Source organism: Enoplosus armatus, chromosome 9 (genome assembly GCF_043641665.1).
Source record: "Enoplosus armatus isolate fEnoArm2 chromosome 9, fEnoArm2.hap1, whole genome shotgun sequence".
Lineage (NCBI taxonomy): Eukaryota > Metazoa > Chordata > Actinopteri > Centrarchiformes > Enoplosidae > Enoplosus > Enoplosus armatus.
The window spans coordinates 22,641,825-22,657,217 of NC_092188.1; the positions used below are offsets into that span (position 1 = coordinate 22,641,825).

At 43.8% G+C, this 15,393-nt stretch overlaps 1 protein-coding gene across 1 annotated transcript; it reads right to left on the reverse strand.

The window, feature by feature from the left end:
- Positions 1-11,319: 11,319 nt before the first annotated feature.
- Positions 11,320-14,873, reverse strand: id4 (inhibitor of DNA binding 4). Its single transcript, XM_070912347.1, has 3 exons — positions 14,279-14,873; positions 13,625-13,690; positions 11,320-12,829 (listed from the first exon to the last, which is right to left on the reverse strand). Exons 1-2 carry the CDS (start codon positions 14,654-14,656, stop codon positions 13,643-13,645), a joined length of 426 nt encoding a protein of 141 aa, XP_070768448.1. The 5' UTR covers positions 14,657-14,873; the 3' UTR covers positions 11,320-12,829; positions 13,625-13,642.
- Positions 14,874-15,393: the final 520 nt, after the last annotated feature.

Here is a 15,393-nt window from a genome sequence, read left to right on the forward strand (position 1 = left end):
TGGTGAGTGTGTGTTAATATGTGTGTGTGTGTGTGTGTGTGTGTGTGCGTACGGGAGCTATGACGGGGGGTGTTGGGGGGGGCAGGCTTCATCGTCGTCGTCGTCCTCCTCCTCCTCCTCCTCCTCCTCATCCACACTCTCAGACAGAGATAATGGGGGAGCTGATAGCAGCCTTGGAGACTGCTGTGGCTCCAAGCACAGATATGGACCGATAACGCCTCCACCACCTCGCCTGCTGCTGCTGCTGCTGGTGTGTGTGTGTGTGTGTGTGTCTTTGTGTTTGTATCTGGATGTGTGTAGTGCTGTAACACACATGCATCCAGGTATATGTGAATGTGGCTGTGTCTTGGCTTGAGTTTTTTGTGTGAAATTTTCCACGTGTGTGTGTGTGTGTGTGTGACTTTCTATTTCTGTGCGTTTCTGTATATTTTGTATTTGTGTGTGTGCATCTTTCTGTTTGTGGGACTTTGTGTGTGTGTGTCTGTGCATGTACAGGAGTGCAGTGTGTGCTGCGCTGCTTGCTACATACCCTGTGCGTGTGTGTGTGTGTGTGTGTGTCCTACATCTGCTTCTCTATAGCCGAGTGTGTGTGGCTCTCTCTCTGTGTCTCTGCAGCCTCCTTCATCCCACCAGACATTCCTGCCTCCTTTTTATGGGCACAGGAACAGCTGGCCACCCCAGTAGGGCATTCTCACAATGAGACAATCACAATATATGAGCCTGGTGCCACACACTCCCTCATACACACACACACACACACACACACGCACAGGGAAGCACATACAGTATGCAGAGACACACACTCTCCTGGCTATTGCTAATATGTTTTCCTGTTGTGCTGTTATGTTACAGCGCCATCAGGATCTAACAGCCGGAGTGGTTTACCGGTGCAAATGCGTTTATCACCGCTCTTTTTCTCTTTTACCTGTGAAGATACGAGGAGGCGTTTCATTGCTAAACCCACCGCAGCAGCTTCAGTGTCGATTTCCGCTCCGACGTTCAAATTATTTTCTTTCTTTTTTTTGCCCATGCGACTTTGAGACTTTGATGAATGGCAAAAAAGGCGAATCTTTTCGCTGTACTTCACACAATCTCCTCGTACGACAATCACGTCCTGACAGTTCAAATGAGAAAATGATTAATAGGGCTTGTGATTAACATAATGAGTTATTATCCAGGACAGAGAAATTATTTCATCAAGCCAGGCTATATTTATCTTTGTTCACCTATGCACCTGTTCTGTTCTCATTTCCCCGCCGTTTTTATTGCGTGTGAGATTACAGTGTTTTTCCATTCGCGGCATATGCGCTGATTAGTTTTGAAACAGTGGCAATATGATTGGGTATAAAATTGTTTTCTTTTGTACACCAAAATGCATATTTATGAGTGCCCATGCTCCAGCTTGAAATACGGTATGTAATTAATTTCACAGAACAATACTTTGCAACATTATCGTTAGCTAGCCTCTCTTTAGATAGATGCAACACTAAAATTGAATGCCAGGACACATATTGGCTTTCATTTTCTGGTACTGATCAATTACTGCACCTTGCACAAGACACCAGACTGTGTTTATACAGGAAATAAGAACTTACTCGTAAGGAAGGAAATGCCTGTTTTTATTATTATAATTATTGTAACTATAATTATTATAATTATAATAATAATTATTATTATTATTATACAGTGTGTATATATGAATGAAAAGTTGTGTACTATGTGGATGCAACCAGGGTAGCTTTTCTCCCTCATTTCAAACCAGAAGGTCAGTGTACTTGTCATGGGAAACATGACTGGAGCAGCTTCGTCAAGGCTGAGAAAATAAGCACGAGGATGTGGGTGGGTTTATGAAAAGGATATTGAGTTGCATTATGGGAAATGTTTCCCCCATCTTTTCAGCTCGACCCGACTAAAAGTCAGGATATCGTTCCCTCTGCTGCTTCCATTTTCCCCATTTTTTTTTAAAATGTGTCTCCAGTGATGTTATGGTTCATGAACTGTAAGACACATGCAGCCACTTCGGAAGCTGTGAGAGACTTCCTAATTAATAATGACTTAAGCATAATATGACAGTAACATATAATGTGAATGATTTTCTTTTTATCCTCTCAATCTTGTTTATTACTGAAATTATTATTATCATTATTATAAATCCTGGACTTTTTCCTGGAAAATGCAATGTGAATTTCTCTCTTGTTGAATGTCTGATTAACTGCCGAACCTGATCAATTAACACTGAGTTCAAAAGTCCCCCTAACTTTATGGAAGTGCAATGCTAAATTACTAAATTACTAAACTTCCAAGTACGTCACTTTTCGTGTGAGAAGATACAAACTTTTTTGTGCTTCTTATTGAAAGTCATATATAATTGCTGTGAGAGAAAATAAATCCCCTCACACAAACCCAGAGCCTCTTTCCAGCTCACAAGGAGACCTCTGTGCGTTTAATATTGAATATTGAAAATGCACTTTGTTTTGGAAAAATGTCCTTTTAGAGCAGATTTGTTCCATTTTTTTTACCAGAAGACACAGAGCTTCACACCATCCACACACAATGTTGAACAACTCATTATTTTTCTTTGTGTCTGATATGTATGAAAGGTCATTTAGAGACTTTATTTGTGTGTGTGTGTGTGTGTGTGTGTGTGTGTGTGTGTGTGTGTGCGCGCGGCTGCCCTGTATTCATGCCTGAATCTGTTCATTAGTTGCTTACCAACTCACAAAGCTGAGATAGACAGTGGCAGTACCCAGAATGCCTTGTTCTGGGGAGCTGTACGCACTTGTGTTTTGCTAATGAGCACATCCAGGGGACGTTTTCTTGTAGAGGCAGACACACACACACACACACACACACACACTCCTAACTACACAGGACTGACATTCTCCTCACACAACTGCATAGAAAGTCTCCTGAGAAAGATTGCTGCCAGGCACGAACATGGAGAGAGGAGCGAGCGGAGACAGAAAGAGCAGAGCAAGAGGTGAGGGAGGGATGTGTGGGGGGGGAGGAGGGTTGGGAGAAATAGAAATGCTGTTTTCTCCCCCCCCCCCCCCCTCTTCTCTCCACAAGCCGCAGCTGTTTTGTCCTCAGTGCTCGTGCCTTCAGTCCTGGCTCCGCTTTGATAGGTTTCATAGCACTCGACTGTATTGACTGCGGTCTTGGCAAGCACGAGGACAAATCAATTAAGAGCGTCGACTGATACAGTGTCTGAGTTTCCCCCCCATTCTCAATAGCGAATAAGAGCAATTAAAAGCCGACTGTTGCACATGATGTGACAGTAATGGCCATAATGGATCGTCGTCAAGGTTCAGACGCCAGATAATGTTGTTGTTTATCTAGATGATTGTTGTTGTTTATTCATAAGCTTGGGAATCCCCCCCCCGCCCCCACCCCCTTCTTGACAACCCCGTACCCCGAGCCTAAACACAAACAAACGTCTGTGATATTGAAAGGTGGCCATCTGTCCAATCAGGGAATCAAGTCAATAAGGGGAACCAGTTTGGGGGCGAGACCTGATCTGGAAGACATTAGCATGTGAATTAGTTGTTGACTGGGTGCCAAAGCCAGCAGCCTAATCGCTGCCAACTAGATGACAGCATTCCCCTAATCGATGGCTTGATATCTATATGGAAACATATGGGGGGATCAGGCGCGCAGGCTGTGCCGTTTCATTTTTGATCCAGTTTTGTGTTGACTCTCCTCTCCGTTTGTGAGAGTTTTATTAACTGCTGTGCACCAGAAAACATTAAAGAAAAATGGACAGTTACAAACACAGCAAGGGCAGAAAAACAATGCTCAATTTTTTATTTATTAATTTATTATTAGCCTGTTGGAGCCCAAACTCTCCCTTTGAGAAAAAATTAAAAAAATCCAGACAACTCGCTAATGAACAATTACAGGCCCATATCATTTTAAAGTGAAATCATTGAAAATGCTGTTTTTCAACAGCTTAACACCCCCTTTTCCCAAGACAATTGTTTGGATTTTTTCCAGTCAGGGTTTCGACCACACCATAACACAGAGACAGGGAGTGCTCTTTTTAAGGTTTTGAACTACATCCACTTGTGCACAGTGGAGGAGTTTCAGTCTACGTATTATTAAATCTCAGTGCTGCATTCAAATTGGTGGACCACAACATATCACTAGACAGACTGGAAAACTGTGTTTGACTTTCTGGCACAGTGCGTAACGGGTTTGAATCCTTTTTGAAGGTCAGGGTCAATTTTGAGTCGATTGGCAATTACACACATAATTAATAAAAAAAATATATGGAGTCCCCCAAGGCTCCGTTCTCGGGCTTCTTCTGTTCAACATCTAAATGCTCCCACTAGTGCAGATTATGGAAAACAACAAAATATCAAACATTACCATAATTATGCAGACGACACGCAGATTTATATAACAACATCACCAGGTGACTATGGTCCCATACAGGTACCACTTAGTCCACCACTGCAGCTACGGTGGGTTCTGCATCATTACCTCGTCTTTTTGGCCTTGTCTTGTAGAGGAGCCCTATCAAAATCTAATTTTGAGACTTTGTTTTAGTTTATACTGTGCTCACATAGTGCATATTCCTAAATAAAGTTGTGTTTAATCAAACTGCCAAGTGTGATGTGGAAACTAGAAGCCTCCAGTGCACATACACAAAGACTGGACTTTGAGTGAAGCAGGAGACATCTTGTGTTCAGTAGTCAAACCTTTGAAATGAAAAATATTTAGCATACTCATAGATTCTGGATTTTTCAATGAGGGAGAAGGAGTAGATGTAATTTTAAGAATTCTTACAAATTATTATTCCAAGCAGGGTATTTTTACGTCTTTAAATGTGTCTGGAGGGGATCTTTAAGGCAGTTCCTCAGTGTCTCTGCTTTCAGTTCAGTTTCAGTGCCACAGCGCAGGCATATAACACAGACAAATATAGAATGCTGTAAAAGCGAGCAAACGTTTTCCTAATGAAATTGTAAATGATCTATATCAAAACGCGTATCTGCAGCCAAATGCGCAATCTGTAAGAAACTGAAGCACTGCAGCGCAATGAAATTAATTTTTTCCATTTCCAAATATAATAGCAGTGATGCAGTTATTCAAGGTCTCCATTTGTCATCTCGGGCTCCAATGTGATTTGTGTTGGGTTTGATGTAGTTTCCCCTCAGGCAGTCGCTGAAATAAAATCCCCATTTTGACTTGGTATTCCCACTCAGAGACAATTTTGTCTGAGGGAATCTGATAGCTCATATCTGAGTCCCAGAGCGCAGACTCCTGTCATCCTGCATCACGGCAGAAACACGTTAGATGACATTTTTTCTCTCATGACCTTGAATTAACATCTATCTATCTATCTATCTATCTATTGGGGATACAAAGAAGTCAGAAGAATCTTAATCTAAGGTCCACTTGACAGCTTGATCTAGATCTTTTAACCACGCAAACTCCCATCTACTGAAGAACATCATGAAATGCAGTTGAAAGCTCTGGAAAAGCTAGTGAGAGGACGTTGCGATGAGATGATTTTCTCAAATGATGCGAATGCTATTTCCTGCATTTATATCAATCTATACTGATCACGTGGCACGGTATGGAAGCTGCCTTTGCAAACCCCTCTCAGGCTCCCAGTCACTTAAACTACTTCATGGCACTTCTTTGCTCATTCTGCCAGCCAATGAAAAATGTGTATCATTTACAGGTGCAACAGTAGGTAAGGGAATGATTGTCTGCCAGTGGAAGCATTTGTGAATATTTTGAGTCTTCAATTAGCCCCAATGCAACACAATATTGTGGTCTTGCTGTGTACCTGGACTATCGCTGGCTAGTTGGTGGGTTCGTTCTCTATCGTGCTGAAGTGGGATTACATTGTTTAGGGGTGGGCTGTTCTCGTGGTAGAGGGATAGATATCTATGCCTATACCTTTATCTTGACTCTCTTCCCTTTTTTTCCCTCTATCTTGACTCTGTAATGCGCTGCAGCTTTAATGATGTAGGTCAGGACATACGTCCACCCAGAGTCGTGACCTCTCCACTGCTGATGTAATACGCTGCGCATTACTTTTGCCTGCACTCTTGTTTCTTGTTGTTGCTGATTTGTTGGATTTTCTTTGCTTGTTGCCTGTAGTCGAAGCATCACTGTATATCCCTACTTGTTATGTCAGAGTTAATAAAAAATGCACATGTATCATAGTAAATTCATATATGCTTCATCCAGATAAAGCAAGTTAATAACTACATGGGCAAGAAATGTAAAAAAATAAAAATAATGCAGGTAAACAAGTTTTAGCCTCTGTTGTCATCCTGTATGTATCTGTATTTAATCTTGCTTTAAACAGATGGAGACCTCTTGCTGAAAAGCATCCATACCTGAGTTAGAGAGATACTGTATTCTTCTGGAAATGCGGCACATTGTTCCCTCTTTCGGGAACAAAGAAGTGTAAACTAAGCCTCATTAATTAAGCTCATTAGGTGAACAGAAACCTGTTTGATTGGAGGCAGTTGGAGCCCTTCCGCTCTGATGCAGCAGCGGTATTTAACTCGCCATATTGGCTGTCTGATGGCTGCACCTCAGGGTCATGTTCCTGTGACATGGCTGTTGTCCCGGTGCCACCCCTACACACACACACACACACACACACACACACACACACACACACACACACCCTTTAAGGGGCTTGGCAGACCCCTGGTTCCCCCTCTCTAATCACTGTGTTCTCCAGGGGGGCGCAGCCATTCGCGCTGCTCTTTGGAAAAGCTTGGCATTTGTCTGAGATCTCATTTCTGTAATTCATCGCCCGTCTCCCGGGAGCTGTGGTTGGCACTGGTGATGCCAAGTCCTCCCTCCATCCTCCACCCTGCTCTTTCTATCGCTCTCACACTCTCTATCCCTATTCCTCCTCTCTTACTGCGTCTCTTTCTCCCTCTTCCTCCCTTTCACCCCTGTCGTTGTTTGTTGTTGCCCTGAAAGAGGCCCTGACTAAAGCTAAACTGGTGGGTGTACACACATTAACTCTCCTGTGATTGTGTTTGATGGCCGCTCCAGGCTCAGATCACATAAACATGTTGAGTGTGCGAGTGTGTGTGTGTGTGTGTGTGTGTGTGTGTGTGTGTCGTCCTTCCTCCTCGAGTATCTCTGAGTGCAAAGCGTCGGCTACGGCTGCTAAATTAAAAGGAATGATCCGCGCTGGGATCTTTTTGTTTCTTCATATTTTTCCTCTCATATATAAAAACATGAAGTGTCAAATCATTAATACACACGCAGCCTAAATGAAGAAATAATTACACATCAATTATCACCAGTAATATGAATATGTGGAAAATGTAATTGTGATTAATTAGGCATCAGTGAAAATGTACATCTGTTACTTCTTTGGAATAGCAGGAAGGGGGGGTGGGGGGGGGGATAGATAGATAGATAGCTGTTCATTTTTCAAAATGTATTTAAAAAAAAAAAAAAGAAAGAAGCAATGCTGAGTATTGCATAAAGTATTCACTCGCTCTCTGACAAAACAAGACTTGAAATATGTCAGATGTTCTGCGATGTCTCTCTGCAGCACGACGCTCCCTGCGACTCTCTCCGACTCTTGTTTCCCAGCCTGAGCAGTGCAGGTGAATTGCTGCATCTCACATTTTGTTTATGAGTAAACGGCTGCTGGTGGCAGGCATTTTAAGCTAATAGCTGCTTTAAATAGCTGCAATTAGTGGGAAGCATGAGATATTTAATCACTCTAGACCAATTAGTCTGTAATCAAGTAGTGTCCAAGAGCGAGCACGTTTTCGTCCTCCACTGTTCCTCTGCGAGCACCCGCCATATATTTCTCCGTGCGCCGGGAAGAGCAGTGATTAACACGCAGGGATATAGGCCCCCGTGGAACGCCGTAATGTGGAGTTAAATCAGGGAGAGAGGGAGGCGAGACACGACAGCCAAACCTGTTATTGCAGTTTAACATATGCAGAAGGTTAATTCAAGGCAGAGACGACGGCGAGCGTCCTCGTTTTATGTGTTTGCGTCACGGTGCGCTGTGCAAATTTGTGGAATTAGGAGCTGGTGTGTCTCTCCTGTATGGAAGGGGCGCTAGAAAAACCAGTTGATTCTGCTTTTCTTTTCCTTTTTTTTTTTTTTCTTTTTTACTTGCATGCAATCAGTGACGTTGTCGTTTTTTCACCTGGAAGAGGAGGATAAAAGAGTTGCAGATGATGAGCGAGAGAGAGATTTCACCGGGAGCAGCGAGTCAGACTGCGCAATCCCTCTTGTCATTTTGGTTTTATATTGTAATCTCCTGCAAGAGGGGCATTTTGAACACGCAGGGGAAACACACCGACGAAGGCACACAAATGAGAGCCATGCATGAATACACACACACACACACACACACACACACACACACAGACACACACACCCACACACACACACCTGTGCAAACAATTGGCTCCACTTGCAGCCCAGCCAGTCCCTTGTTTTGATAATAATGATAGTGTGTTCATAGTGACATTTCCGAGTGACTGGTCACAGGGCCGGTGCGTCCACTCCCTCGGCCTCAGCTAAAGGGTGGAGAACAGGTTGACCAATGTGGCTTGGGCCTCCTTATCAAACAGGATGCGATGCTTTCCCACGATCCGGAGCAGGGAGTACACGCACGGGGGAGGGGAAGGCCCGCAGGTAGGGATTCAAACGGAGCGCTGGTCCGGTTTTGTGGAAAGTGAAAAAGAGGCAGAGAGAGCTGCACGGCTGTCTCGCTCCCAACTTGGAATATTTGGAAAAAGTCCTGGGGAGCCAATGCTGGAGAGATGGGGCACCACTGTGGTAACTAATAGCGAGACAGTGGGAATTGTGAGTCAACATATGGCTGCAGCAAAGTATAATAGGAGCAGAGATGAATAATGTGCCGAGGGATGGCAGCAGTTTGGAATGCTGACTAGTAGAGAGAGACCAACAGATCATGGAGCTGTAATAGACGTCTCCTGTCCTGTGTCCATGCTGTACTACACCGCAGCTGCCGTGGAAAACATCAGTGTGTACATGTACTGCATGTGTAAACATAAGCACGAGTGTGTGGCTGATGGGCTCTTTGCCACAATTATTACATTCTACACTGATACATGTATTTTCTCTGGATATGTCGCAACATATTTTCTGTAAATATACTGTAAAAGTGCAGCTGGCTGGACAGAACACATTAGGACTTAAAATGATGATGAGAAGGGAGAAAAATCACGTGTTAAAACCAGACTATATTCATTTTTCAGTATAACCGAGCAAAATGCATGTGGCAAATAAACCCTCATATGGCGATTATGGCAAGGCATCACTAACCCCAACCCCCACCTTTCTTACTTCCACGGTTGCATCAGCTCAATACTGATGTATTTGACTGACGTGATGAATTAAATGTTATTGTTGGCGAAACTGCTGTGCAAATAAAATGGATGGTCAGCAGGATTAAGCGAGTAAAAGTGTCAGCTGAGTTTATCTCCACCGTATCCCAGACGTTCTCCATAAAGAGCAGCGCTTCCCGGAAGAAAAACACACCGGTGACGCCACTGTGCAGTCGAGGCTGCTGAAGCCCGGTTTGAACTGTCAGGCTCGTGTTGTTGCTCTCCGTCTCTGAGAACCAGAATATCTTTAATCATATCGGGAAGGTCTAACAGTCAAGCCGGCCACCTGTGCTTTAACACATTTTTTCATTTTCTATTTTTCTTCTTTTTTTTTTTTAACCTTTTATCACTCACACACACACACACACACACATTTCACATCATCACAAGGACGGTGCTCGTCAAGGGCAGCGAGGCCCGGCTCTCTTTCTGTGGACTATAAACACACACAGGTGGCCTGCATGGCCTGCTTTGTCCTCAAATGGCCACGCTGGAGCCGCCAGGGTGTCTGAAAGGTGTCAGTGTGGCACCCGCAGGGCATCTCTGTCGCTCGGCTTGTCGGTGTCAAACGGGCGCTTTAACCTGCATCCAGCAGGTGGATGTGGGGACAACTAAACAAGGGTCAGCACAAGAAAAGCCTGCAGCTAGGAGGACGACAGGAAGGATGCTGACTGTAACTGATAACTGGGAGGTGGATACAGCCATCACAGTGATGGCATTTAGGATACATTTCATAGTTATTTCTCAAATACTGTTCGTTTGAAAATTAGGAAAATATTTGAAAAAGAATATAGGGGCTGAATGAAGATGGAATTTTGCATTTAAGATTTTTTTTAAGCCGTGCATACACTTGAAATGCGTCATGAATAATCAACCTTTTAATAGAAATCGGTCTCTTTTTTTCCAAATCTATGAAACATTTAAGACATTCCTGTGTTTCGACCTGAGCGCTCCCATAAACCCGATGAGGCCTCGTGCAGAGCTCGCCTTTTCAACATCATACTTCCTTACTGGACATTCTTTCTATATCCTTGTAAGTGAGGGTGAGAACGTTTTTTTTTGTTTGTTTGTTTGTTTGTTTTATCCGTGAGCTCTGCTAACTGGCAATGCTATTTTATCTTTACTCATCATAGGTCACTCGAGGTGAAAGTGTCAGCTAAATGCCAAACACCGAACGTAAAAATGTAAATTCATGGTCAACCTGAGCGATGTGAATTTTCCATTTGCCTTTTCTTTCTGCTACACTGATTTATCCACAGGAATGTGATTTTGCTACTTACGTTGTACCTGCTGCAGAGGCCTATTTAAGTTCCACAGTGTCCGTGAGGGGATCGCTCTGCTCACTGAAAATGATCCCACAAATCGCTTGGTCCACTGAGGGTGTTGCTGTTCATTTTGCATGCCCTTTTTTCATTTTGCAAAACCATTATTATGTAAAGCTATTACATTGCTGTAATAACTTGTTTGTCACCAATGGCGTGCAAGTATTTTGTTTAACGAGGCATGTTGCAATGAGAAATCTACCTTCGACATATGAATGCAGGATAGATAAGGCCACATATAGAGACGTCATTTGCAGTTTGCGTTTGAGGATGATTTTAGTATTTAAAAATGAACGACACCTGGTTCACAGTTGAACAGGAATCAGACCTCTTGCCTGTGACTTGTGGCCACACGTGTGATGGATTTAATAAAAAGCCCACAAAACAAAAAGCTTTATCCCTAAATCCTGCAAGACAGGTTCAAGGCCCCCGATGACATGTGCAACAGTTCAACATCTTAACCCACCCCTTTATTTTCCCATGAAACTCACACACACACACACACACTGCATTATGTTTCGTTTAGTAGTGTTGCCCGGCACCTCCCTCTTTATCCTCATTATTTCATGTGACAGCGTTGGCACTGAAAGCAATAAACCAAGATGCCCCGTGAGACAAAACTCGAGACGACACAATTCTTCCTGGAAACTTTAATTGTTTTGACAACTCCTCACAAGCCAGTGAAGGTCAAGTCCAACAGTGCAGCTGACGGTAATGTACAAGTGCCCTCTCACACTGGCAGGAGGGTGGTGAGGTAAATTCGGTGTTCAATGTCATGAAAAATAAAGGCTTTTTTTCTTCTTCTCTTTACATTAACAATGGCTGCTGACTCTCCAACAGGGAAATATTAACCTAAAGACACAGCCTGTCTGAATACAATTGGTTGCTGTCCAAAAGGGGTCTGTTAATGTCCACACATATTTCATCAATTCATAACCAGAGTTTAATGATTTCAAGGCGTCACTCATTAACTTCTCTGACTGAGCAAATATAACGTTGGTTTGCTGTGATTTTTTTCTTTTCTTTAGGTATTACATTGTAAACACTGTCAGAGGTGATGCAACTCCCGGGTTAGATTTTGAACAAGAGCGCAATGTAACAGAATCAAATCAGGCCTTTTAAAAAAAAAAAAAAAAAAAAAAAAAAAAAGATCAAACAGCAGACCGGCCCTTCGCTCCAAGCGGGCCAAAGTTGTCATAGTTAATGACTACAAAACAATTCAAGAGAAAGCTAAGCAGGGCGAATAGTAAAAGAACTCGTGTTGAACTCCACCACATATCTACACAGGGAGGGCTGCTTCAGTGCACATTCAATATCTCTGCAATGAGCCTGACATGCTACATATTCAACTATTCCAAAAACACTGCAAAGAGTTAACTGGTATCATCATGTGAGGACATTATTGGCAGAGCATAACCACGTTCATTCACTAAAGACTTATAAGTGGAAACACAATATTTACATAACGACAAAAAAAAAAAAAGGTTTTAATAAAAATATCTTATAATTACAATAGTCTATTTTAAGCATATAAGTCTTCCTTTCACATAATTTCATAGAACATTTGTGTCTCTATATGTACAATCTTAATTGTCTCGAATCAGAATTGTTCTTTTTTACAGTATCAAACATTTTAAGATTCCAGGGACGACATGCCCTGTTCAACACAAATCACCTATTTTAAACAATAGATGTCCAAAAACATGTACAAGGATTTTTCGCAGTTTAGTAAAGCTTTAAACTGGAGTCATTTTTAGTTATTCTTTAAGCACAATTCACAAACAGTTTTTTTTTTTATAGCTGTTGACAGACGGGGTTTCCAACAAAAACGTCTCAGCGTGGGGATTCCATGTTTTCACTCTTTTTGAAGAAACAAAACAAAAACATCAAGTGACAAGAAGTGGAGTCAGAGCAACTTAAACAGGAGGGAGGAGAGGATGGCGATGTCTACACACTGATTCCTTGTTCAACGGAACCAAAAAATAAAAATAAAAAAATTTAAAAAAGCTGATATGAATGGTGATTTTATTTGGGTTGAATTCCTCCCAGCGGTTTTGAAATCCCCTTGTGATTGTGCCTCCAGTTGGGTGTGAGTCCCTGGCGAAGCTTTGCTGGCTTTGGAGCGGCTCTGTGCAGCCTGCACACCTGTGGAGGGGATGAATAGCAGCAGGGGAGGGGTGGGGGGGTGGGGGTGAGCTTCAGAACTCCAGACTGACTGGCGCCACCGACAAAACAGAGGCCATGCTTGATCAACAACCCAAAACAAACCAGGTCAAACAACAACCACACAGCTCCTCAGGCTGTTGGGCAAGTGTGACAGGAGGCAGCCGAGACTCCCAGAAAGACTGCAAGAGTGTCTTCACGTAACACACGCCAGGGACGCGCTTTTAGCCTTATCCAGGTGTGTTTAGATTCAGTGCTATAAATCTAGCATTAAAGCCAATAACAGCAGCTTGAATGGAGCTGTTGAGGGAAAGACAGAGTGAGAGAGAGAGAGAGAGAGAGCGAGAGGGAGGAAGGAGTGTGTGTGTGTGTGTGTGTGTGTAAGAATGAAAGCGAGGGCAAGCTGAGGTTTTAACCCTCTCTTCTTCCCAGATTGCTACACCAGTGACAGTTATTGCGCAAAGCACAGCTGCCTCTGAGGTTGGTGCCAATTTCATGTTCCTCAATTATTATTTTCCCTGACGTCTGCTGGCCTCCCCCAGAGCACTCTAGAGATTGTCAATACACCACATATAGGCTGCAATAATCAAGTTAATGGGGATGCTTCAGTGACCACCACTTATGGTGGGTTTATTATTATTATTATTTTTTTTTTATGTGTGTCTGGGATTCAAAATCAGCAACCAAACTTCTGACTGTAAACAACAACAACAACAACAACAACAAAAATCAGAAAACATTTCAAATAAAGACTGATGTTATTTTAAGTCAACTTACCAATGCAGTGCTTATATCTCAGCGGCATAAAATAGAGTCCTCCGGCTTTTTGACTATTGACGTCCTCTACACACACACAACAAAAAAAAAAGAAAAGAAAAAAAGAAGAAGAAACATGTAAAACGATTTAGCTCCCATGGATAAGACTAAATAAAGGCAAGGCCTAAAGCCCTGCTAAATAAATGATACACAGCAGAGCGGCAGAGAATCAGCCGGCTATATCTCCCATAATAAATTCTCTTATAGCCTACTGAATAACAAATTGCCCTTATTGTGCGCAGTGGAGTGGGCTGCGGGCTGAGGTACTTCACCAATCCTGGGATAAGGTGGGCCTCTGACACACACTGTCATTATCATGCAAATCATAAAGCCCGCAATCAAGTGCGCAATCTAACCCACGCCAAATGCGTTTTTACGCATGAATTTTCAAGGCTGCGATATGAGGTGGACAGCGTTTTGATATGCCCCCCCCCCCTCTCCCCTACCACCCCTCCAACATTGAGAGGACAATGACACATAACGGGCATGACGCGCTTTGTCTGAGTCTGACTGGCGGACGGCAGTCTGGCACAGGGAGGTACTGTAAATCAGGGTCCCCGGTAAGTCCCGGTGAAAGCGAGGAATGGAGAGTCGTCTCCGCTGATTAAAGCTTACCTGGTGGTGGTCAGCGTTGAGCACCGTCAGCGGTGTCCGGCTGGGGTTTGAGGCTGGAGGAGGGCAGGTCCCGGTCCGCTGTGGCTGTTGTTTATGGAGAGAAGGGTGCGTCTCCAGGGCCAGCTGCAGGTCCAGGATGTAGTCTATGACATGCTGGAGAATCTCCACTTTGCTGACTTTCTTATCCTGCGGAATGGTGGGCACCAGGCGCTTCAGCCGGCTGTAGCAGTCGTTCATGTCGTACTGCAGGCAGAACAGGTCCTCCTCTTCCATCCTGCACCGGGCGATGTTGAGGCTCTGCTTCGACAGATAGTGCACGGAGAGCTCGCTGCTGCTGGAGGAGGAGTCCTGGGGGCGGACTGGAGTCACAGCCTTCATCTTAGATAACCAACGGCTCAGAGAGAGAGAGAGGCAGCGAAAAAAAATAATAAATCAAGTAATTAACAGCACTGGTAGCAGGAGGTATTAGAGATTATAGCACGGCGCTGTAAACACGGCGAAAAGCTTCTTTAATACGGCCGCAAAATTAGCGAGAGAATGAGATAAACCAGAAGGCGGAATTCTAGTCTGTCAACACATCCCGTGGAGCCTCACAGTTCCTCTTACTTCAGCAGGCTCGGTGTGGAAGGAATGAATAGATTTCCTACATTTATAGAGGAGAGGGGAGGCGCCAAGCCAGCCGGCTGACAGATCAGGGAGAGGAGCTGGTCAATCACCGGCAGCCCGCTGCCCACCGACCCGACAACGGAGCGGAGAAAAAAGGCGTGTCTCATTCTGTGTGCGCTGCGGTGGGCTGCCTGTTGGTAGGAGGTGTGTGTGTGTGTGTGTGTGTGTGTGTGTGTGTGAGAGAGAGAGAGAGAGAGAGAGAGAGAGAGGCGATTTAAAGCAGTCAATTGCGCATTACCATCGTTGTACAAAGGGGTGGAAAAGAAGTCCCAAGTATCTTCACGTCCAGCCGCACAAGAGGCCCACCTTGAAGATTTTCTGATTGATCCAGCCAGAGGTGACGGCATATGTTTGCACAATTCACCAGGATTAGCGTCGGGCTGCGCCTTTAGCGCCCCGCAGTCACTCATGCGTAATTACGCACAGCCTCGCTCGTATCGATCCCTCCA